The sequence below is a fragment of the Typopeltis vanoorti genome, chromosome 11, assembly GCF_054136105.1.
Source record: "Typopeltis vanoorti isolate ZY-2024b chromosome 11, IOZ_Tvanoo_1.0, whole genome shotgun sequence".
Classification (NCBI taxonomy): Eukaryota; Metazoa; Arthropoda; class Arachnida; order Uropygi; family Thelyphonidae; genus Typopeltis; species Typopeltis vanoorti.
This window is the reverse complement of record NC_143559.1, coordinates 136,967,066-136,990,125: the sequence shown is the minus strand read 5'-3', so window position 1 is coordinate 136,990,125 and position 23,060 is coordinate 136,967,066. Positions and strand designations below refer to the sequence as shown.

General features: G+C 37.5%; 1 protein-coding gene across 1 annotated transcript in view; it reads left to right on the top strand.

The window, feature by feature from the left end:
- MED21 (mediator complex subunit 21) overlaps window positions 1-23,060 on the top strand; it is a 115,604-nt gene that overhangs the window by 10,892 nt on the left and 81,652 nt on the right. The window contains exon 2 of the mRNA XM_090400659.1: window positions 1,098-1,206. Coding sequence (XP_090256785.1) covers window positions 1,098-1,206 — 109 coding nt within the window. The remainder of the gene's footprint in view (window positions 1-1,097; window positions 1,207-23,060) is intronic.

Genomic DNA, 23,060 nt, shown 5'->3' with positions numbered 1-23,060 from the left:
TCTGATGTATTCTAAATATTTCTTTATAGTGTACAAATAACTTTATGATATATCAGTTTAAGAATTTTTTTGATTTAGCAGTTTTTATTCATTTAATATAAATTTATTTCTTAATGAAAAGAAACATTTCAAAAATTTTACATTCTTTTATGTCTGTCTTCTCTCTCTCTCTCTCGTCATCTTGTCTAAGGTTATCAGATAGATGATTAGCCTCTGTAGCTCAATTGGAAGAACAGCAGAACATTGCACCCATTGATTGGAAAAGATCTGGATTCAATTCTCATTGTGACGAGGGGAATCCTTATATGGGCTTTTTCGGTTGAACATGAGTTAGCTGATCTCATATGGAGGTAGCAGGTTTTTTATCTCCCGGAAACTCGGGTTTTTATCCCACATACAGACAAATCGGCCTTCAGAACACATGCATTTTACAGACAAAAAATACTGTTGTTGGTGATGGTGGCTGGTAGATGGCATTGATAGAAGTAGTGTCATAGTAGGAGAATTAAGTAGCAGTGGAGAGGGTGAGATGTATTTAGTGAAGTAGAGTGCCCTCCTGCAATGAGTCCTTGGACTCGTCACATAATAATAATAATAATAATGATAATAAATAATCTTTTCTCTGCTTTTGGCCAAAATGCCCTTTTTTGATTTATAACAAACTCCCAAAATGTTCTGACTAAAGTCATCGGAGGCACAACCATGCCATTCTAAAAGTAATTTGCTGTGACAAATGATTTCTGTGATCTCTATGATTTTTCTATAGTGGGAATTCATTATGCATGTGCAGATTGTGCGATTTCAAAATACGGTAAGCCTCTCTTGACATGTACCTGAGAGCAATTCTTTTTTACACTGTAGAGGAAATAAACTTTCACAAGAACTTTATTTATCAAATATTTTGATATGAAAAAATGCTTGTTTTGGATATACATAAATGAGGGAATGATTTTTCCTATTGTTTCTTATTGTTTTTAGAGTAGATACTTAAGAGAAAGAAAACACCGAAAGGTGTGTTGTTTTTCAGTAATATTTAAATCTAATGAAAAATTTTATATTTTACATACAGTTATTTTTTCTTTTCTTACCATGATTAGCAAGCAGATAACTTTTGCAACAGTATTGGAATTTTACAGCAGTTTGCAACACCAAGTAGCTTTCCTGAGTTTGAAAAATCAGCCTCAAAGCCAGCTCAGCAGCAAGAAGGTATCAGCATGTTTTTTTTTTTTTTCTTCTGTTTTTTACATGAAGTTTTGCAAATAGTTTAAAGATATTTTTAAATTTTAAATATGTGAAGTAAAATAAAAATTAAGTGGCAGAAAGTTTGCATCTACAAATAGTAATTTCATTAGTACTTAGTAGGCATTACAGTGAAGAGTATAGAAGGAGGGCCATAATTGCTAATGACTTTATGCGTGAATTATGTTTGATGAGTGGTGTGGAATTTGGGAATGAGTTCGATGGGCGAAAGGATTTATATAAAATGGATGGATTACATTTGAATGGATTTGGTATGTGGAGACTTGAAAAGGTGTTGTCGAATGTGGTTGAAGTGAATGTACAGAACCAGGGAAACTAGAGTTATTAAGAGGGGGGGGGGAGTAGATATGCAGATTTTAGGGACACAGTTGAGTGTGTGAATGTGTGTAATATGCCCAAGCGAGTAGGAAAGACCGCAAATCAGAATGGGATAGTTACTATAAGGCATCACAATAGGGATGGGACAAATCGGCTTCTTCAGTTCATGTATACAAATGCCAGACGTATTAGGAACAAGAAGGAAGAATTTTTGGCCTTGGTTGGCACTTCCAGACCACAGGTTATTGGCATTAGTGAAACATGGCTGACAGAAGATGGCACAGCTAGTGGGATTGAATGTGAGGGGTATGGTGTGTTCAGGAGAACAGGGAGAATAAAATGGGGGAGGTGTGTTATTGATGATAGCGGATGAGCTACATCCAAGGAGAATAGCAGTGGAACTGCAGGATAGAGATAAGAGCACATTTGAGGCTATTTGGTGTGAGATTGAAATTAGAAGAACAAAATATACAGTTGGGTGCTGCTATAGATCAGGTGATGGAATAGATGGTGGAGATAGTATGCATAAGCAAATAGAAGAAATGAGTGAGAGGAGGGTAATTATTATGGGAGATTTCAACTAAGGTAACATTGATTGGAAGGAGGAGAGGACACATGGGAGGAAGGAATTGGATTTTATGCGGTTATCAAGGGATAACTATCTGCGACAGCATGTAATGGAAAATACTAGGGGTCAAAGAGTGCTTGAACTAGGAATTGTAACTGAGAATTTGGCTGTAACAAATATGACCTAATATGAATGCAATGTATGCAATATCATCCAGGTGGTGATATTGCAGAAATGAATGAACCAAAAGTTTATACGGGAATTGTGGTGAATGAGGTGGAGGTGAGTAGTCTATTACAAAACTTCAATGTCAATACATATGTGGGATTGGGTGGTATACCAGCTCGTGTCGTATGTGAAGCGGCTAAAGAATTGTCAGTACCCTTGACCATTCTGTTTAATCTGAGTCTTGGGTCTGGGTTAGTCCCGAGAGGGTGGAAAGTGGGGAAAATAGATCCACTGAATAAAGGAGGTTCCAAGGCTGCTGTTGTAAATTACTGACAGATTAGCATATCAGGAATCATTGTCAAGGTCTTGGAGAAACTAGTCAAGAGAAGAATACAGGATTGGATACATGAAAATGGGGTACTGTATGGGGGACAACATGGTTTTATGAAGGGTAGATCATGCCTTAGTAATTTGCTCACGTTTTATAACACAGTAATGACTGAACTGGATAAGGGTAATGAATTTTCAGTGATTCTACTGGACCTTGCCAAGGCCTTTGACAGGATACCACATGGAACTCTAATCAGTAAACTGGAGCAGATGGGGATGGATAGGAGGGTGGTTGATGGAGAGATTCCATAGAGAGTGGTTTATTCAGGAGTGGAGTCCAAAAGATGGCTTGTGACTAGTGGCGTGCCGCAGGGTTCTGTTCTTGGACCACTGCTTTTCAATTTGTTCATTAACGATATAGGAAAGGATCTGAGAGGAAGTGTTCACTTGTTTGCTGATGATGCAAAGTTGGGTAGAGCAATTGTGAGTACACAGGTTGTCAAAATTTTGCAGGATGATTTGGTTAGTTTGGAGGACAGGGCTAAGGAAAATGGATGTCAATTTAATATGGCAAAGTGTAAGGTTATGCATTTTGGAGTGAAAAGATTAGCAGCAGTATATCACATTGGTTGAACCGTATTCCAGGGGATTGATGAGGCCAGGGATTTGGGAGTGTTGGTGGATAGGGAGTTGAAGTTTAGGGGACACATTGCAAAAGTGGCTAAAACAGCTCATCAAATCACTTGCATTGGTTACTGAAAAATACTTTAACGAGCAGAGACAAACAAGTTATTGTTCCTCTATATCGAACTCTGATAAGACCCCATCTGGACTACTGTGCCCTGATATGGGCACCAGGGTTTCTTCTTGATGGGGAGGAGGTGGAGAGGATCCAGAGACGAGTGACCAAGATGGTGGCAGGTCTGTGGAATGAACCTTATGAGAACTGATTGAAGATTTGTGGGTTGCAAAAATTGGTTGATAGGTGGAAAGGGGTGATATGATTGAGACATTCAAATTACTGAAGGGTTTCTATAAGATTAATCTAGAAGATATTTTTGAGTATAGGGTTGGTGGTGGGAGGACTAGGGGCCATACATGGAAGCTGGGCAAAAATGTGGTTAACAGGGGTGTTAGAGCTAGGTTCTTTACTTGGAGAGTGGTAAATGAGTGGAATAAGCTGCCAGAGTCTGTTGTGGGTGCTATGACCGTGAATGAGTTTAAGGCGTGATATGATAGATTCTGTGTGAAAGACAAATAGTTGTTCTTGATATGATGTTAGGGTCTCCCTCGATGAGTCTGTCGACTCCTTGGAGTTGCTTGTAATAATAATAATAATAATATAGTTAAATATAAGAAAATATTTCTAATTAAGTACAGTGGTATCTCGCTAATTCGAACCTCTTTAGTCCGAACCCTCCAGTAATCCGAACTGCGGTTTGAAAGAAAAATGTTTTATTTATTATGTATTATTATTTTGTGTACTATTATTTTTTAATTAATAATTATTATTTTAACTATTATTATTTATTTTATTATTATAACAGTGCAGTATTTTTTTCATACTGTCAATTGTACGGTTATACTGGAGGATTTATTTTGATTTATTTTGTATTCACGTTCGCTTATTTTTATACTGTACAGTACGTACTGTATTGTCGGCATGAGTCACAAATATACACAAAAAGAGGAAATTCAAAACGTGCATAATTTGATTAAAAATATAAATACAGATGTTGAAATTTCACAAAGAGATGTTGCAGAATGTAGAACCGAAAGTGAATTTGAAATCAAATCAGATGACGAAATTATAAATATGATGCTACAGAATGAATTACAAGATGATGATGGCGATGAAGAACTCGAAGAAAAAAAAAGTAAAACATGAAGAGGCAGCTGATAGTTTTAATACGTGTATAGAATGGGCTAAGCAGAATGATACGCCATTCCACAAAATTTTGTTTTCTAATGCAGCTCCGAGAAGAAGCATTCGAAAAAAGTTTAGCTTCAAAGAAGCAAAGGAAAATCAGTGACTTTTTTTGCAAAGAAATAAAAAAACTTTTTTTGTGTTATTTTGTGAAACTTTTTGTGTTGTGTACAAGAAAGTGATATTTTTATATAAATTAAGTTACGTACTGAACTATGCAATTTTATTAAATCAGAATCCTCAACAATACAGGTACATACAAATTAAATTTTTTACTAAAATAAACTTGTGTACTGTATTATTTTTTTGTTTTACATTACAGTACAGTAGCTTTTTTCTATCCGTTAATTTATTTACAGAATTAAATCGATGTACCATTAGAATCTGATTATTTTTTGCCTTAAACGGAAAAAAGTGAACCTGTGCATAAATGCACCAAAATCTAGAGACTAAAATAAACAGTATCTGGTACTTATCTAATAAGTATCTTATAAAAACATTCCATAGCAGGTACATAATGTCTCCTGCCACATATTTAGAAGTTTTTGAAGTTGATTTTTGTGTCGTGCGGTAGTATTCTAAGGTTGGCTAGATTTATAAAAGTGTAAAAATTTATAAAGTGTGAAATAGAAAAATTTATAAATATATTTATTTATTAAAAATTTATAAAGAGCTTTATAAAGTGTTAGGAGTTGACCAGGAAAGAAGTACTGTTTGGAATGGAAAAGAATACCAGACCATTCCACTCTCACTCTCACTATTTCTAGAAATGAGACAGGACTGTGTTTTGGTAGCATTAAAATTCACTTGGCTACCTCATCCCACTTGAGAATAGGAAGAAGATCAGTATTTAGGAGATTGGTTAATAAAAAGATCTTGAAGCAGGAGTTATTTGAACACTACAAAGTTTTGAAAATGAAAAAGAGAAGTGGAGAGTACTGTCGTCAGCAAAACTATTAATTGGACTGGATGTCAGGGAGAGAAGATCATTAATGTATGAATGAGAGTATATGTAACAGTACCGATCCCTGGAGTATACCAGCATTAATTGAGAAATCTGATGAATGGAAACCATCTTCCATAACCCACAGTGAATGGCCAGAAATGAAGTTCGTAATCCATTTGCCAAGGGAGAAATGAATACCATAGGATGGTAGCTTGGTAAGCAGGTCACGATGCTGCACTTAATCAGTTGCTTTGGAAATATCAAGAGTGACCACTTAAACTTCTCTGAACTTACCCCCTGGCTGGCAAAGGTGGGTAAGGTTAATAAGGAGATCTACTGTATGGAACGAGAATTGCAGAATCCATATTGATCATTAAGTAACTGGACTGGTGGGTCTCCAAGTAGTGAAGCAGTTTGCTGTTGATGACCTTTTTCATTATTTTTGAGATTATTGAAGTCAGAGCAATGAGATGATACTTTGATGGGTGATTTTATTTTCCTTTTTCTAGGACCAGCTTGCCTCCAGGTTGTGGGATAGATGTCAAATGAGTATCACAGCTGGAAGAGACAATGCAGAACAGATGTGAGTTTTACAGCACAAGCTTTTAGTACAAAAGGAGAAATACTATCAGGGCTGGGAGACTGATTGGTAATAAGGCTGCTGAGGATTTTTCTGTTGGAGGGAGGGATAGTTGGAGGGGAAAAAACTGATGTTAGAAGGTCTGCTGTTTCTTTGGGAGATGCTGCCATTATATTATCAGCACGTGAGATAGATGGAAACATGAAAGGACAGAAATTGTGTACCACAGGTCACCCACAGCCTTGTGGGTGACCAAGAGGCATGACTACCAGTAGGACAGTGCCTACTGGTAGTCATGTTTTTTTTTTTTTTTTTTCCAGTTGTTATGATCCATAATGTAGGCTGAGTGAGAAGCTGGGGTTCTTGACTCGATCCATTGGGAATATGTTGAATTTATTGTGTGGACATCTTTGGCATAGTTGTTAGAGCACCAGGATTTGGATAAAGATCAAGGATTTTGAATGGTATGGGAAATAAAAGCACTCACCCCCAGTAAGAATAATTTCTGTTATTAGATTAGAGTAGATGCTAGGAATGGAAGATCAGAAGCAATAATCAAATCATGGGAACAATGCATTAAAGTCCTGAAGGTCATCCTAGTTGGCACTATTATGGTGCCACAGGATACAAGGCCGTGAATGACTTAGAGAAAGCTGATCTGTACCTAAGGAGACATGGACGAGGTTATAGTCAGACATCAGTGGTATATTTGGAGGGGGAGCTAGCTAAGGAAAGGTCCAAGGTTAGGAAAATAAAAAGGATTGTCTGGAATTCTAGTGGATTCATGGACGGTTTTAGTATTGCTGATAGCAAACAGTTTAGCTTCTTTACCAGCTTGGAATTGTGGACATTGAAATCACTAATGAAGATTATTTCTCTGTTAAGGTATACTTAACAGAGATAAGTAGTCAAAGAGGTCAGTGAGATCACTGGAGTTTGGAGAATGCTAGAGGCAACAGATGAAGGCAATAAAATGAGGGCGGGAGATCTTGAAACAGAGCAGATCATATTAAGGAGATTCCAGGTTTAATAACCTTTGACATGGGATATTAGATCTGATAAAAGCACAGGTTCCACTCTTCTTGCAAAAAAGCATAATAGAAAATATAATGAGGGAATTTGAGGCAAGACATTGTAGAAGATGCCAGTTGCAGTTGAGTGATAAATAGTACACCTCCAAATCAAAAAATTAGAATAATCAAAGAAAACGTATTGAATGATTTGAATTCTGATTTATTGCATAGAAAAAAATTCATATTATTACTTAATATGAATTAGCATCATCTCAATCTATGTACTTTGTCGATTAACCATGTAAACAATCGCTAGTGAACGTGGCGGCCATGTTGAGCTGTGCTAGAAAAAGTGTTTTTAAATTAAAGTATAGTGTGGCTTTTTGTCTCAAATTGTGTTCCAGTTGGATACAAGTGTCCTTCAGTAGTGTTATTGTTGAAACTTTGTTGTATATGTTGTGTTTTCGCTGCTGTTTGTTGCACTACTTCAGCGTCTAAAGATGGCATCCAACAAGAGACGTATGTCAGCAGCTCAGAGGACTTCTATACAAAAGTCTGGCTCTGCCTTGGATTTTTCACAGTGGATGTGTTGCGGAAATTGCAATATGTATGCACCGAAAAATGTGAAGGATCTATGGACTGTTTGCTAAATGTGAAGAATGAAAATGTCGACATATGTGAGAAGTGTCAAGGTATACTGCAGCGATTAGGAATGGAAGCAGACGTCGAGACCATAGTGGAAGAGCTTCGGCAGGATTGCATGAAAATGAAAAGTGACCTTCATCTCCTGCAAGAGGAATTGGAAGTGCTCAGTGAGGAGGTTCTTGAAAAACTGAGTTAAATGTGTTGAATAGAGAAATTAGGACTATGGAGATTACTTTAGCTGAGGTAACTAGAACAGGATTAAGTAAGGGAGAGTCTTTGGTGAATGATGAAGTAATAAATAGTATGGGAGTGATTGGGAGTCAACAGAATGAAAGCACAAGAGGTCTGGAAGAAGTGATATGTCGTGAAAGTGAGAGAGTAAGTAAAAGAGTGTTAAGGGAAAGTAATGAAACTAGAGCGTGCTGAATAGCGTAGAAAATGAGGCTGTGAGTGATGCTTGTTTGGATTTGAATGAAGTTATGAGTGGTACAATATAATGTGATGCTATGATTAAGGGTATGGAGAGCAGTATACCTGAGGAGTGTTTGGCTGGTGGAACAATAGAGAGAGTGACTTTAGCAATAAAGAGAAGGCATGATGCAGAAAACATGATAGTTATGGTGGGTACAAATGGCCTGAGTGGTAGTATTAATCGGGTAGCAAAAGATTTAAGAACATTGTTAGATATCTAAAAAAAAATGAGACTTTTTGTGGTTATGAGACCATTGGTTCTTTAATTAATACATATATTAGTATAATCCTGCCTGCTAGTTTTGCTAGCAACTGTCTAGCTTTGTCAAGGCTCGAACGGTACACACAAAAAAATATAAAAGAATACAGAAACATTGCTAACTGTTAGGCAGTTAACTTTGAACATATGCATGACAGTCACTAGCAAAACTAGTAGGCGAGATTATACTAATGTATGTATTAATTAAAGAACCAATGGTCTCATAACCACAAAAAGTCTCGTTTTTTAAGTATTTTATGACCAAATGTATAGTTTAAATTGTTAGATATCATGAAGAAGAAAAGTGTCAAAGGGAGGATAGTGTGTGTGCTGCTTTGTTTTGACAATTATGAGTTAAGTAGATGAGCGATGATAATGAATGATATGATTGCAAGAATGTGCAAAAAAAAGAGGTCTGGAATTTGTTGATGTCCGGAGTGTGTGTCTGGACTAATTTGCAGTGTTGGTAGATAGGGAGATGAAGTTCAGAGGACACATTGCTAAGGTGTCCAAGATTGCACATAGGATTACTTGGTTATTGAAGAACACACTAACATCCAGAGATAAAGAGGTTATTATTCCCCTTTATAAGATGTTGATACTTCCATATTTGGATTACTGTGCTCAAGTCTGGTCACCTGGATTCCTTGGAGATGAGGAGGTTGTGGAGAGTGACTAAGTTGGTGAGTGATGTAAAAAATGCTCCCTACATTGATAGATTGAGAGCTGTGGATTGCAGAGGTTGGTTGATAGGTGGAGAAGAGGGGATATGATAGAAACATTTAAATTACTAAAAGGTTTTTATAAGATTGATGCTGAGGAAATATTTCAGCTGTGTGATAGTGATGGAAGAACAAGAGGTCATCCCTGGAAATTAAGGAAAAGGGTAGTTAACAAGGGTGTGAGAATGAGGTTTTTTGCCTGGAGGGTGGTGAATGAGTGGAATGCATTGCCTGACTCAGTTGTGAGTTCTTCATCTGTAAATGAATTCAAGAAGAGAAATGATAGATATTGTTTTGATAGTTTGGGTCTCCCGTGATGAGTCTGCTGACTCCATGGAGATACCCGTAATAATAATCACCAGAAATAAAAATGTAATAAAAATTATAAGAAAAAAAACTGTTATTTGAAAACATTTACAAAATTAGAATAATTTTTAACGTGGTTCAAAATATTAGAATAATGTCAAAATAAATGCACAAAAATTAGTCAAAGGAAACAAAATGATAATTAGTACTTTGTTGCACCTCCTTAGCGTTTTATGACTGTTTGTAAATGGTTGGGCATATTATTTATTCACAGTCTTTTTTATCAAAAAAATAGTAGAATTACTAAGTGAAAATTTTTGCTAGAATATATCATCCAAGTGGTGATAATGGAGGAATGAAAGACCCGAAGGCTTATAAGGGAACTGAGCTAAATGAAATGGAGGTATTACAGAACCTTAATGTGAATGCAGCTGTGGGATTGGATGATATACCAGCTCCAGTTTTATGTGAAGCAGTGAGGGAATTGTCAGTGCCCTTGACCATATTATTTAACTTAAGTCTAAGCTCTGAATTTGTCCTGAGAGGGAAAGAGGGGGAAAGGTGGCTCCAAGCCTGATGTAGCACATTACCAACTGATCAGCATATCAGGAGTTGTTCTCAAAGTATTGGAGAAGTTAGTCAAGAGCAAAATACAGCAATGGATAGATGGAAATGGAATACTGTATGGAGGGGCATGCCTCAGTAACTTGCTCAGGTTTTATAATACAGTGAGAGCTGAGTTGGATAAAGGTAATCGATTTACAATGATACTGCTGAACTTTGCAAAGGCCTTGGACACAATACCACATGAAATTCTGATCAGTAAACTGCAGCACATGGAGATGGATAGGAGGGTGATTAATGGAGAAATATCAGAAAGTAGTTTATTCAGGAGTAGAGTCCAAAAGATGGCTAGTGGCATGCCACAGGGTTCTGTTCTTGGAATGCTACTGTTTAATTTGTATATTAACGATATAGTAAAGGATCTGAGAGGAACTGTTCAGTTATTTGCCAGTGATGCAAAGTTGGGTAAATCAATAGTTAATACAGATGATGTGAAAATCTTGTAGGATGATTTGGATAGAGTGGCAGACTGGGCAAAGAAGAATGACGTCAGTTTAATGTGGCAAAGTGTAAGGTTATGCATTTTGGGGTGAAAAGATTACTGACTGTATACCATATTGCTGGAACTATACTTCAGGAAATTGACTAAAGCCAGAGATTTGGGAGTGTTAGGGCATAAGGAGTTAAAGTTCAGGGTCACATAGCAGAAGTGGCTAAATCATCTCATTGGATTACTTGTTTACTGAAGAATACTTTGACGAGCAGAGAGAGGGCAGAACTATTGTTTATCTTTATCAACCCTTGATAAGACCCCCATCTTGACTACTGTGCACCGATCTGGGTGCCAGGGTTTCTTGGTGGAGAGGATCCAGAGGTGAGTGACCAAGATGGATGCAGGTCTATGGAATGAAGCTTATGAGAACAGGTTGAAGATTTGTTGGTTACAGAAATTGGTTGATAGGCAGAAAAGGAGTAATATGATTGAGACATACAAATTACTGAGAGGTTTTTATTATTATTATTATTATTATTACAGGAAACTCCAAGGAGTTGACAGACTCATCGAGGGAGGCCCTAACATCATGTCAAGAACAACTATTCGTCTTTCACACAGTATCTATCATACCTCGCCTTAAACTCATTCACTGTCATAGCACCCACAACAGACTCTGGCAGCTTATTCCACTCATTTACCACTCTCCAAGTAAAGAACCTAGCTCTAACACCCCTGTTAACCACATTTTTGCCCAGCTTCCATGTATGGCCCCTAGTCCTCCCACAACCAGCCCTATTCACAAAAATATCTTCTGGATTAATCTTATAGAAACCCTTCAGTAATTTGAATATCTCAATCATATCATCCCTTTTCCACCTATCAACCAATTTTTGCAACCCACAAATCTTCAATCTGTTCTCATAAGGTTCATTCCACAGACCTGCCACCATCTTGGTCACTCGTCTCTGGATCCTCTCCACCTCCTTCCCATCAAGAAGAAACCCTGGCGCCCATATCTGGGCACAGTAGTCCGGATGGGGACTTATCAGGGCTCGATATAGAGGAACAATAACTTGTTTGTCTCTACTCGTTAAAGTATTTTTCAGTAACCAAGTGATTTGATGAGCTGTTTTAGCCACTTTTGCAATGTGCCCCCTAAACTTCAACTCCCTATCCACTAACACTCCCAAATCCCTGGCCTTATCAATATCCTGGAGTACGGTTCCACCAGTGTGATATACTGCTACTAATCTTTTCACTCCAAAATGCATAACCTTACACTTTGCCACATTAAATTGACATCCATTTTCCTTAGCCCAGTCCTCCAAACTATCCAAATCATCCTGCAAAATTTTGACATCCTGTGCACTCACAATTGCTCTACCCAACTTTGTATCATCAGCAAACAACTGAACACTTCCTCTCAGATCCTTTCCTATATCGTTAATGAGCAAATTAAAAAGTAGTGGTCCAAGAACAGAATCCTGCGGCACACCACTAGTCACAAGCCGTCTTTTGGACTCCACTCCTGAATAAACCACTCTCTGGTATCTCTCCATCAACCACCCTCCTATCCATCTCACCAACCCTATATCCATCCCCATCTGCTCCAATTTACTGATTAGAGTTCCATGTGATATCCTGTCAAAGGCCTTGGCAAGGTCCAGTAGAATCACTGAAAATTCATTACCCTTATCCAGTTCAGTCATTACTGTTTTATAAAACGTGAGCAAATTACTAAGGCATGATCTACCCTTCACAAAACCATGTTGTCCCCATACAGTACCCCATTTTCATGTATCCAATCCTGTATTCTTCTCTTGACTAGTTTCTCCAAGACCTTGACAATGATTCCTGATATGCTAATCTGTCAGTAATTTACAACAGCAGCCTTGGAACCTCCTTTATGCAGTGGATCTATTTTCCCCACTTTCAACCCTCTCGGGACTAACCCAGACCCAAGACTCAGATTAAACAGAATGGTCAAGGGTACTGACAATTCTTTAGCCACTTCACATATGACACAAGCTGGTATACCACCCAATCCCACATATGTATTGACATTGAGGTTTTGTAATAGACTACTCACCTCCACCTCATTCACCACTATTCCCGTATAAACCTTTGGTTCATTCATTTCTGCAATATCACCACCTGGATGATATACTCTTTCATAGTGCTCGCTCAGTAATTCAACTATATCGACTGATTCAGTTACCTCCCTACCATCGGCATTCTTTAAAATCATTCTGCCATATACATTTTTTCTGCTACTTGCAACATATCGAATAAACTGTTTAGGATTGTCTTTAGCCTGCATAGCCAATGTTCTTTCGTAATCCTTTTTTGCTTTTCTTACCACACTCGTTACCCTTCTTGTTGGGCTTTATACTGTTCATGTGTCTGGCGGTCACCTTTCTCCTTAAATTCCCCCCATATTTTTTTCTTTTTTTGCAGCTCAAGCTTAATGGTGTTATTCATCCATTTAACTCCTACTTGATTTATTATCAGACTCTAGTTATACTGTCAGCCATTGCTTCATGCAAACACTTCTTTACCACCTCCCATGCACTGTCAACTTCTAGCCCTTGCAGTTTTACATGCCGTGGCACTGTATCAATCAATCTCGTAAGCTTGTCATACTTACCAGCCCGATAATTCCACATGTATCCTGTCTTAATTGTAAATTTCACACCTTTAGCCACCTCCCAAGTCAAGACTCTACGATCGCTCTCACCAATTGGTGGCAACGTGGTCATATTCGTTACAGCCAAATTCTCAGATGCAATTACTAGGTCAAGCACTCTCTGACCCCTAGTATTTTCCATTACATGTTGTCGCAGATAGTTATCCCTTAATAACCGCATAAAATCCAATTCCTTCCTCCCATTTGTCCTCTCCTCCTTCAATCAATGTTACCTTAGTTGAAATCTCCCATAATAATTACCCTCCTTCCACTCATTTCTTCTATTTGCTTATGCATACTGTCTCCACCATCTATTTCATCACCTGCTCTATAGCAGCACCCAACTGTATATTTTGTTCTGCTAGTTTCAATCTCACACCAGATAGCCTCAAATGTGCTCTTATCCCTATCCTGCAGTTCCACTGCTATTCTCCTTGGCTGTAGCTCATCCACTATCATCAATAACACACCTCCCCCATTTTATTCTCCCTGTCTCTCCTGAACACACCATACCCCTCACATTCAATCCCACTAGCTGTGTAACCTTCTGTCAGCCATGTTTCACTAATGCCAATAACCTGTGTTCTGGAAGTGCCAACCAAGGCCAAAAATTCTTCCTTCTTGTTCCTAATACGTCTGGCATTTGTATACATGAACTGAAGAAGCCGATTTGTCCCATCCCTATTGTGATGCCTTATAATAACTATCCCATTCTGATTTGTGGTCTTTCCTACTCGCTTGAGCATATTACACACATTCACACACTCAACTGTCTTCCTAAAATCTGCATATCTACTTCCCCCCCCCTCCCTTAATAACTCTAGTTTCTCTGGTTCTGTACATTCACTTCCACCACATTTGACACCTTTTCAAGTCTCCGCACACCAAATCCACTCAAATGTAATCCATCCATTTTTTATAAATCCATTCGTCCATCGAACCCATTCCACACATCCACAAATTCCACACACTCATCAAACATAATTCACGCATAAAGTCATTACCAATTATGGCCCTCCTTCTATACTCTTCACTGTCATGCCGTGGCATCAGACTCACCATCTTAACTCTCTCACTCCTTTCTTTTGCTACCTCAAGCAATTTGTTCACATCCTCATAGCCTTTTTGTTTCCTTTCAAATCATTTGTACCCGCTACCACTATCAATTCCTTCACCCATGGTTTTTGCATTCTAATTGACTTGCTTACATTCTTTACGGTCGCACCGGGTTGGTACGATTTTGTTAAACTCTCAACTAACACGCCTCTTACTAGCGAATCTCCATTCAACACACGTTCTTTCATTTTGGTACACTCATCATACCCTTATTTTTTCTATCATACTTTTGCCGATTATTAGTCGGTATGCTTGTTAAAGATTTTTTGCCAACGTTAACTAGATTAACTTTTTACTAGATTAGTTCAGAGGATATTTTTCAGAATAGGTCTGGTGGTGGGAGAACTAGGATCCATCCATGGAAACTAGGTTTTTTACTTGGAGAGTAGGAAATGAGTCAAATAGGTTGCCAAAGTCTGTTGTGGTTGCCATGACTGTGAATGAGCTCAAAGTAAAGTATGATAGATACTGCACAATTGTTAGATAGTTCTTGACATGTTTAGGGTCTCCCTAAATGATTCTGAGGACTTGTTGGAGTTTCCCATAATAAAAATCATAATAAAAACGTGCCCTATGGTCTGCAGACTAGAAAAAGATCATTTTTGTTTTATGAGGCAACTTCTTGAAGACTTTCTTCATAATTCTCCCCAAATTCTTAATGGGTTTAAATCTGATGAGTTTGCCAGCCAAGGAATTACATTGATTTGCTTTTCTTTGAGCCATCTAGTAATGGTCTTGGATGTGTGACAAGAAGCTGAATCTTGCTGAAAAAGGAAATCACCATCACATAAATCTTTCAATGTCAGTAACGTAAAGTGCTCAAGAATTTCTTGATATACTTTGGAATCGACTCTTTTGTACACAGTACACAGACTACCTGGACCCTCTGTGGTCATACAAGCTCAATACCATGACAGAGGTTACAAATTTCACCAAACATTTCATGCATTCTTTATCAAATGCTTCTTGAAATGTTCGGTGAAATTAATTCTGTTAAAGACCCCCCCCCCCAAAAAAAAAAACACATATCCCTTGATGATCATGTTACACAGAGAACATACTTTCGTTCCTAAAAGTACCTTTTTTCCAGTCCTTTTGACCCTGCAACAGTCTTTGCTTACACCATCACACTCTAGCTGCCTTTTGCTTGGAAGTCATAAGCGGTTTTGTCTTAGGCACACATGATTTAAAACCCAATTTGTGAAGTCATCTCAATGTCATAGATTTGGACACATTCACACCTAGTTCTCTCCATCTCCTATGAAAATACATTACACTTTGGAAGCAGTTTTTCTTCACCATATTCTTCAATCTCTTCTCGTCTCTTGATGTAGTTATTACCTTTTGACCTTAGGGTGTATATTCGGAGTGTGCTAGGTGTGTGGTACACACCCACGGAATAGCAATATCACTGATAATATACTTATGCATTTATTCCTGTTAAAGATTCCCCTGATTGTTTCCTGGCTTCGTGTGATTCCTAAAATGAAATGCAATATATTAACGCTTCATGAAGAGGACACTTTTCAATGTGTAAACATTGCATTTGCATTAATTGCCTGGATGTTGGTCACAAATATGGACACCTTTGAACCCTTTTGAACAGAAGTATGAGTGGTGCAGAGGGTCAAATTCTTTGACCCTCTGCGTTCGATTGGTTTTAAACCACCCTGAAGGCAAGGCAGGGTGTACACTGAGACAATTGTACCCAGAAATACTCTTATTCTAAAATTGTTACGTAATCTTGATATCCTTGGATTCTGATTTTAGTAGACTTTAGAACAGCAAGTCTGTCCAAAGTAGCAGAGTCAAAGGATCAGGTTGATTTATTGATTAATGTTTTATTGGTGGAAGAATAGCAAAGGTCATACTGTACTGAATCATTGGTTACAGCAGTACACACAGTAACAATAAATAGTAGTAGAGATAAATTAGTAAATCAGATGTTATGTAAAATAGAAAATTTTAAATAAATTAAGCAATTCATCTACACAGAAATAGGTTGGAAGTTTATTTTTCACTTGGTTAGACTATAATAAATTTAGTTTAATCCTTTATTCATGTGTATGCAAACAAAGTTTGCGCCTGAAGTATCTTCAGGACTGAGACAACTCGTAGTAAAGGTGAACCAAGTTCTCATCACTCCTTGTCTCAGTATCTCCCATAATGCAAAGCAATCTCCTTGTGGACATGTATAATGCTATGCATTAAGGGAAGGACCACTATCCAGACTGGTTTTGACCTTTATTGAGGTCTCATCAGTGGGAGCCAGGCCTAGAAGTGGTGATACTAAGGAATAACGAATAACATTTCTGGCTAGATGGGTGAAGCAAAATTGCTTTTCCTATTCCCCTTTGTCTGTAATGAAAGAACTATGAATGGGTGTTTATGAGCTATATGCTCGCCCACTGAGGGCAGTGAAATTAGCTGTGTTCAGCTGAACTTAAGATAGCCTTAGGCTTTTCATATTTGTAGCTTTCTGCTTCATTATATTCTGAAGCTTCCTTGATCAGAGGGTTTGTGTGGTTGCTTGTCTTAGTAAAGAACTTCTCAGCTTGATCTAGGAGAAAGGAGGAGATGTAAGGAATGTTGATTTCTCTATGGATCTGGGAGTTTCTAATAAACCAAGGGGCATCCAGAATCATTCTCATGCACTTATTCTGTAATCTCTGTAATTTTAGAATATTTGAGTTCGCAGTGTGACCCCATGCAATGGATGCGTAAGTGATGACTGGTCGTATAACCATCTTGTAAATTGTTAATTTTGTTTGGGTATCCAGTTTACTTTGTCTGTTGATCACAGGGTAGAGCTGTGCTATGACTTTGGATGTCTTCGAGGTAACGTGTCTTATGTGATTGCTGAATAGGAGTTTTCTATCCAGAATCACTCCGAGATATTTGACTTCCGTCTGCTATGGAATCTTAACTCCCAAAAGATGAATATCCTCCATATTATGGATTTTCTTTCTTGTAAACAGTATGGCTGAACTTTTCTGGGGGTTTACTTGGATCCTCCAGTCTACCAGCCACCTCTCTAAAATATGTATACTGGCTTAAAGTCTTCTAGTTGCCAGTTTTGGGCTCAGAGATCTTGCCATTAATGCAGTATCACTGCATATAATGCAGTGAATGTTGTTCTCGGGTTCAAAGGGATGTCTGCTACATAGATTGAGAACAGGAGAGGGGCCAGAAGAGAGCCCTGAGGTATGCCTGCCAAGACCCTGCATCTGGATGAGATCTTTTCACTGACCCTAACCTGCATATATCTGTCTTTCAGGTATGAATCACAGAAGCAATGGAGAGGTCATATTTACCTATACGAGTTGCCAAAAGGTGTACCACCTTATTATTAAAGTACAGTACTCTGGATTTAGAGAAAGATGTTGGAAGTTTATTTTTCATTTGGTTAGAACTATAATAAATTTAGTTTAATCTTTATCCAAGTGTATGCAATCAAAGTTTGCATACCAGGCACAGACTTTGTTTGCATACACTTGGATAAAGGATTAAACTAAATTTATTACACAGAAATAGAATTTAAAATTGAATCAAATGTGTTGATATAAATTATTATTACTATTGTTGTATGGGCACCTCCATGAAGTCTAAAGACTTATTGTAGGAGACCCAAACTATCCACACAGTCTATCATATCATACCTCTCCTTGAGCTCATTAACAGACCAACGTGCTCATAGCTGACACTGCCAACCTATTCCATTCAATCACAACTCTCCAAGTGAAAAATGTAGTCCTCACACCCTACTAACCATGCTTCTACTCATTTTCCAGGGATGACCTCTTGTTCTGCATTCTCTAGCCAAATGCTGGTACATTTCTTCTGCATCAATCCTATAAAACTTTAAGTAACTTAAGTTTTAAGTTACTTAAAGTTTGCATAAGAGAGTTCCATGTGGTATTTTTGCTTCTCAACCAACTTCTGCAGTCTGCTCACCCTCAGTCTATCCTTATAGAGAACATTCCACCAACTGCTCACCATCTTGGTCGCTTGACTCTGAATCCTCTACTCTACTTTGTCATTCCCAAGAAATCCAGGATAGCAGACCTGAGCACAATAATCCAGATGTGGATGTATCAAGGCATTATAAATAGGAATAACAACTTCCTTATCTCTATTTGTTAGTGTGTTCTTCAGTTGGCAAGTAATCTTAATAGCTGCGTTAGCAACCTTAGCAATATTCCCTTTAAACTTCATCTCTCTGTCTCCCACCACTCCTGAATACGGAGCTTCATCTATTTCCTGGAGTATAGTTCTATCAGTCTGGTACATATCTTATTATCAGTTGATCCCAAATCGCATAACTTTACATTTCTTCACATTAAACTGGCCCATTATCTTTTGCCCATACTGACAGTCTATTTAAATCATTCTGCAAGCTCTCCACATCTTCTTGATTAACTATTTTACCTAATTTTTCATTATCAGCAAACAACCGAATGTTTCATTTTAGACTATTTCTTATATCATTTATGTACAAATTAAACAGTAGTGATTCTATCATGTAACCTTGAGTCACACCACTAGTCACCTGCTTTCTGTTCCTCCATATACCACTTTTTGATATCTGTCCAGCAGCCACCCTCTTATCCACTTAACTAGTGTCATTTCCATCTTCATTTGCTCTAATTTGCATAAGAGAGTTCCATGTGGTATTTTCCATGAAACATCTTTGTAAAATCCAAAATTACTGACCAATCTTCACAAAGTCATGTTGCACCTCATAGAGTATCGTATTCTTATCCACCCATTCTTGAATTCTCTTGTTGACCAATTTTTCCAGTACTTTTACCACCACTCCTGAAATACTGATCAGATGACCATATAATTTGCTACTCAGTCTTAGAACCTTTCTTATGCACAGGAAATATTTTACTTTTTCCAATCCCTTTGTACTCTACGAAAACTGAAACTTAAATTAAAGAGGCTAGTCAGAGGCATTGCACATTCTCGCAAAATATGAGCTATCCCATCTAATCCCACAGCTGTTTATTTTGAGTTTACTTTGTTTTATTTACATTTCTGCAATATCCTAAGAACCTCCATTTCATCCACCTCTGTTCCCACATCAGTCTCTGTTACATATTTCATAGCATTAGCCTTATTTGGATGATATACCCTTGTAGAGTGGTAGCTAAGTAAGTCAACCATTTTATCTGCTTCTGTCACCTCATTATGATCAGTACTCACTAAAGTTATTTTCTATTGTCATTCTTTCTCTTATTTGTTTTACTTGGGTCTGCTCAGCTAGTTTCTTCTCGTAATCTGTTTTGCCTTTCTTGCCTAACTCTTGTACTGTTCGTGAGCTTGCTGATCACCTTCTTAAGGTAAGGAGAGTAAATCTGATCTGATTTACTCTTCTTACCTTAGGTTTGCAATTTAATATTGCTTCTTCTAGATGCCCGTTAATTATCACCCATGCACTGCCAACATCCTTTCCTTGCATGGCTTTATGCCATGGCACAACTTCAGGCTCCCTCCTAAGCTTATCCTAATTGTCTGCCTTGTAGTTCCCTTCTTGACTGAATATTCCTCATGTTTTTCAATTTCCCAAGTCAAGACTGCATGATCACTTTCCCAAATAAGAGGCAATGTGGTCACCTTGGATATGGATAGCTCTTCTGATCATGTGACCAGGTCTAGTATTCTTGCACTCCAAGTCCCTTCCATGATATGTTGTCTGAAGTAATTATCTCTTAGTAGGTGTATAAATTCCATTTCTTTCCTGCCATGTGATCTTTCTTCCTTCCAATCTATGCCTCCATAGTTTAAGTCCCCATATCATAATAATCGTAATCATAATAACCATTCTACCTGCCCTTATTGTACTAATTTGCTGATGCATATCTTCCAAATCATCTCTGGAATCCCACTGGCCTAGCAACAATCAGCTGTATGTTTTGTCTTATTGGCCCTGATCTCACAGCAGACTGCTTCAAATGAACAGCCACCCTCCCATCTGTATCCTTTCTTTTTGGCTAAAATTCATCATCTGCAGTGTCTTTGAAACAAATTAATTGTTTGTAAAAAGTTAAAAACTTTATGCAGCTTGTCGAGTCTGATTAGATCTGCCTGAGTTTGTATATGGCTCAGCCAGATTAGTAAAACTTTCTTCATATGAAGTGCTAGTACTCCATCAGGATTTGACAAACAATGATGACTATGACCTATTAAGTGACCTATGTGCAGACTAGCATGGCTAATTTCTTCTCATCTCTTTCTACATTTACTGGACTTCCAATGCTTAATTTTAATGCAAAAAAAAAAAAATATTGTAATCACTTTGTGCCATGATGATCACCATTGGGAGCTTTGATCTTATAAACTGTCCATAGTCTGTTTATGGGACTATCAAGCAGTACATGAAAAAAGTAGGAGCTGATCTTGCAGCTGCAGTCTTATTTCCCTTAACTCCAATGTAGTTGGGAATACATCACAAGCAAACTTAAAAATTAATGCTCTTTATTTTCTGTAACAATTGTAGAACCTCACAAAGAAGAGGAGACAGCCTGTAAGGAACTCAATGAATCTGTATAAATCATACATTTATGGTAGCAGTTTTATTTTATGTGAACAAGAGCAAGCTGAATGGTTTACAACTCTGCTGTTTATGTACTGCAATCAGGTGGAATCTGATTAGAGAAAAGTTCAGGAAAAACAGCAGTGCAATCAACAGAGGTCAGATCTTGAACCATCAGGGACTCACTCTACTATTACTTGCATAGTAGAGTGAGCGAAAAGTTGCAGGATCTAGTGTGAACCTGTCACTGAGGAATGGTATGATATGTGCAGTGCTAATAATGTTGTCAACATTTATGCCAATAGCATGCATGATCTCTTTTATACTTACACCAAAGGGGTATATATCAGTCTGATATTTGTAATATTGAGCTTCCTAACAGAGAGAAAGAAAACTAGTACATGTTAGATGTTCTGGAAGAGACTTTATTTATAGGACATAGTTAAAGACAAATGTTTATGTTCAAACGACAGAGCAGGTTTGTTTGCTTAGACGTAAAGACTTGCAGTGTGCAAACTGCACCAGTACCTATTCATATACTCTGATGATGCACAGAATCTAACCTTTAGACTGTGTTCTCCTTTGCAAAACTGTAAACTTGGGATACACAATTAACTTTGACTGTATAAGTGCATGTTAAAGGCAGAGCAGGAAACTTACATCTGCACATGAACCTTTGAAATAATTTTCAGGTCTCTGTATATTAAAATCATTATATCTTTATATTTATTTATTTCTATTATATATATATATATATATATATATATATATATATATATTCAGAATTCATTTTTACTCGGTTGGAATATTATGAAAAAGCTTTAATGACTGATACTGAGAGAAAAAAATATGACATGGTATATTTGAAAAGATACTATTAGTTTACTAGTTTCAATGAATAGATCAACATCTTCAGGTATCACAATCAAAGAAATATATAAAGAATTACAGAGACTTAAAATTGTAATAACAGAACAAGTACAAAAAAGACAGTAGCGTGTTTGAAAACAAAAAGCGAGCTTGAGTTCCAAACAAATGTATACTACGCGCTGTCGCAAGTGCGCCAATACTGAACAGAGGCAACGTGTGCATCAGAGAGATTGAAACTTAGGCTGTTATTAATATGAGAAGAATCTAGAGAAATTTCTCTAGATTCGACAATCTTTCTCTCGAGTTCATCATAGCACACATGGATGTTTGAAGTTTGAGTCCAGTTCACAATGTGTTGGTGGCCCTCATCTGAGTTGACTGAAAAGAGAACGTGGCTAGAGAGAGCGCTGGCTCTAGTCCTGTTATAGGAGATATCTCTACGGTGTTCTTCCAAACATAGAAGGATGGATTTAGCAGTCTGGCCATAGTATGGCTTTACACAATCACATAATCTTGTACACTCCTGGAAACTGAGTTGGAAGATGTTTCTCTTTAGGTTTACTAACTTCTTGAGCAGGTACATTTGTAAAGAGAGGAACAATATCGAAACTGGCCATTAAATCTGTTTTTTAAACTTTGATATCCTTGATTTTAGAAACAAAATCTGCAGAGTTTTTAATATGTGAAGAGGAAATTCCAGAAAGATTTCTTAGAAAACTCGCGAGATATTTGGAGATTTAAAACAGATTTAATGGCCAGTTTCGATATTGTTTCTCTCTTTACAAATGTACCTGCTCAAGAAGTCCTTGATCTTCTCAAGAACAAATTATCAAAAAAACTCTTTGCTCTACTCTCCCATTACATAAAGTCAGGATACTTCAAATATGACAATAAGATCTACTTACAAAACTCAGGTCTGGCCATGCAGCCCGCTCTCTGCAATTCTCGCAGATATATTTCTCAACGATTTTGAAGAAAAAGCTATTAACTCCTTCCACCTTAAACAAAATTCTGGTATCACTATATTGATGATATTTTCCTCATCTGGGAAGATGGTGTCAACAACCTTAATTTATTTTTATACCACCTAAACAAGTGTCATGAAAAATTCTCTTTTACCTTCGAACTGGAATCCGATGACCGCCTCCCCTTTTTAGACCTGAAACTTACCAGATGTGCTGAGAGTATTAAAATCTCAATTTTTAGAAAGCCTGCTCATACTGATAGATATCTTCATGCTTCCTCCCATCACTATCCCCCACAGAAATTTGGTATTA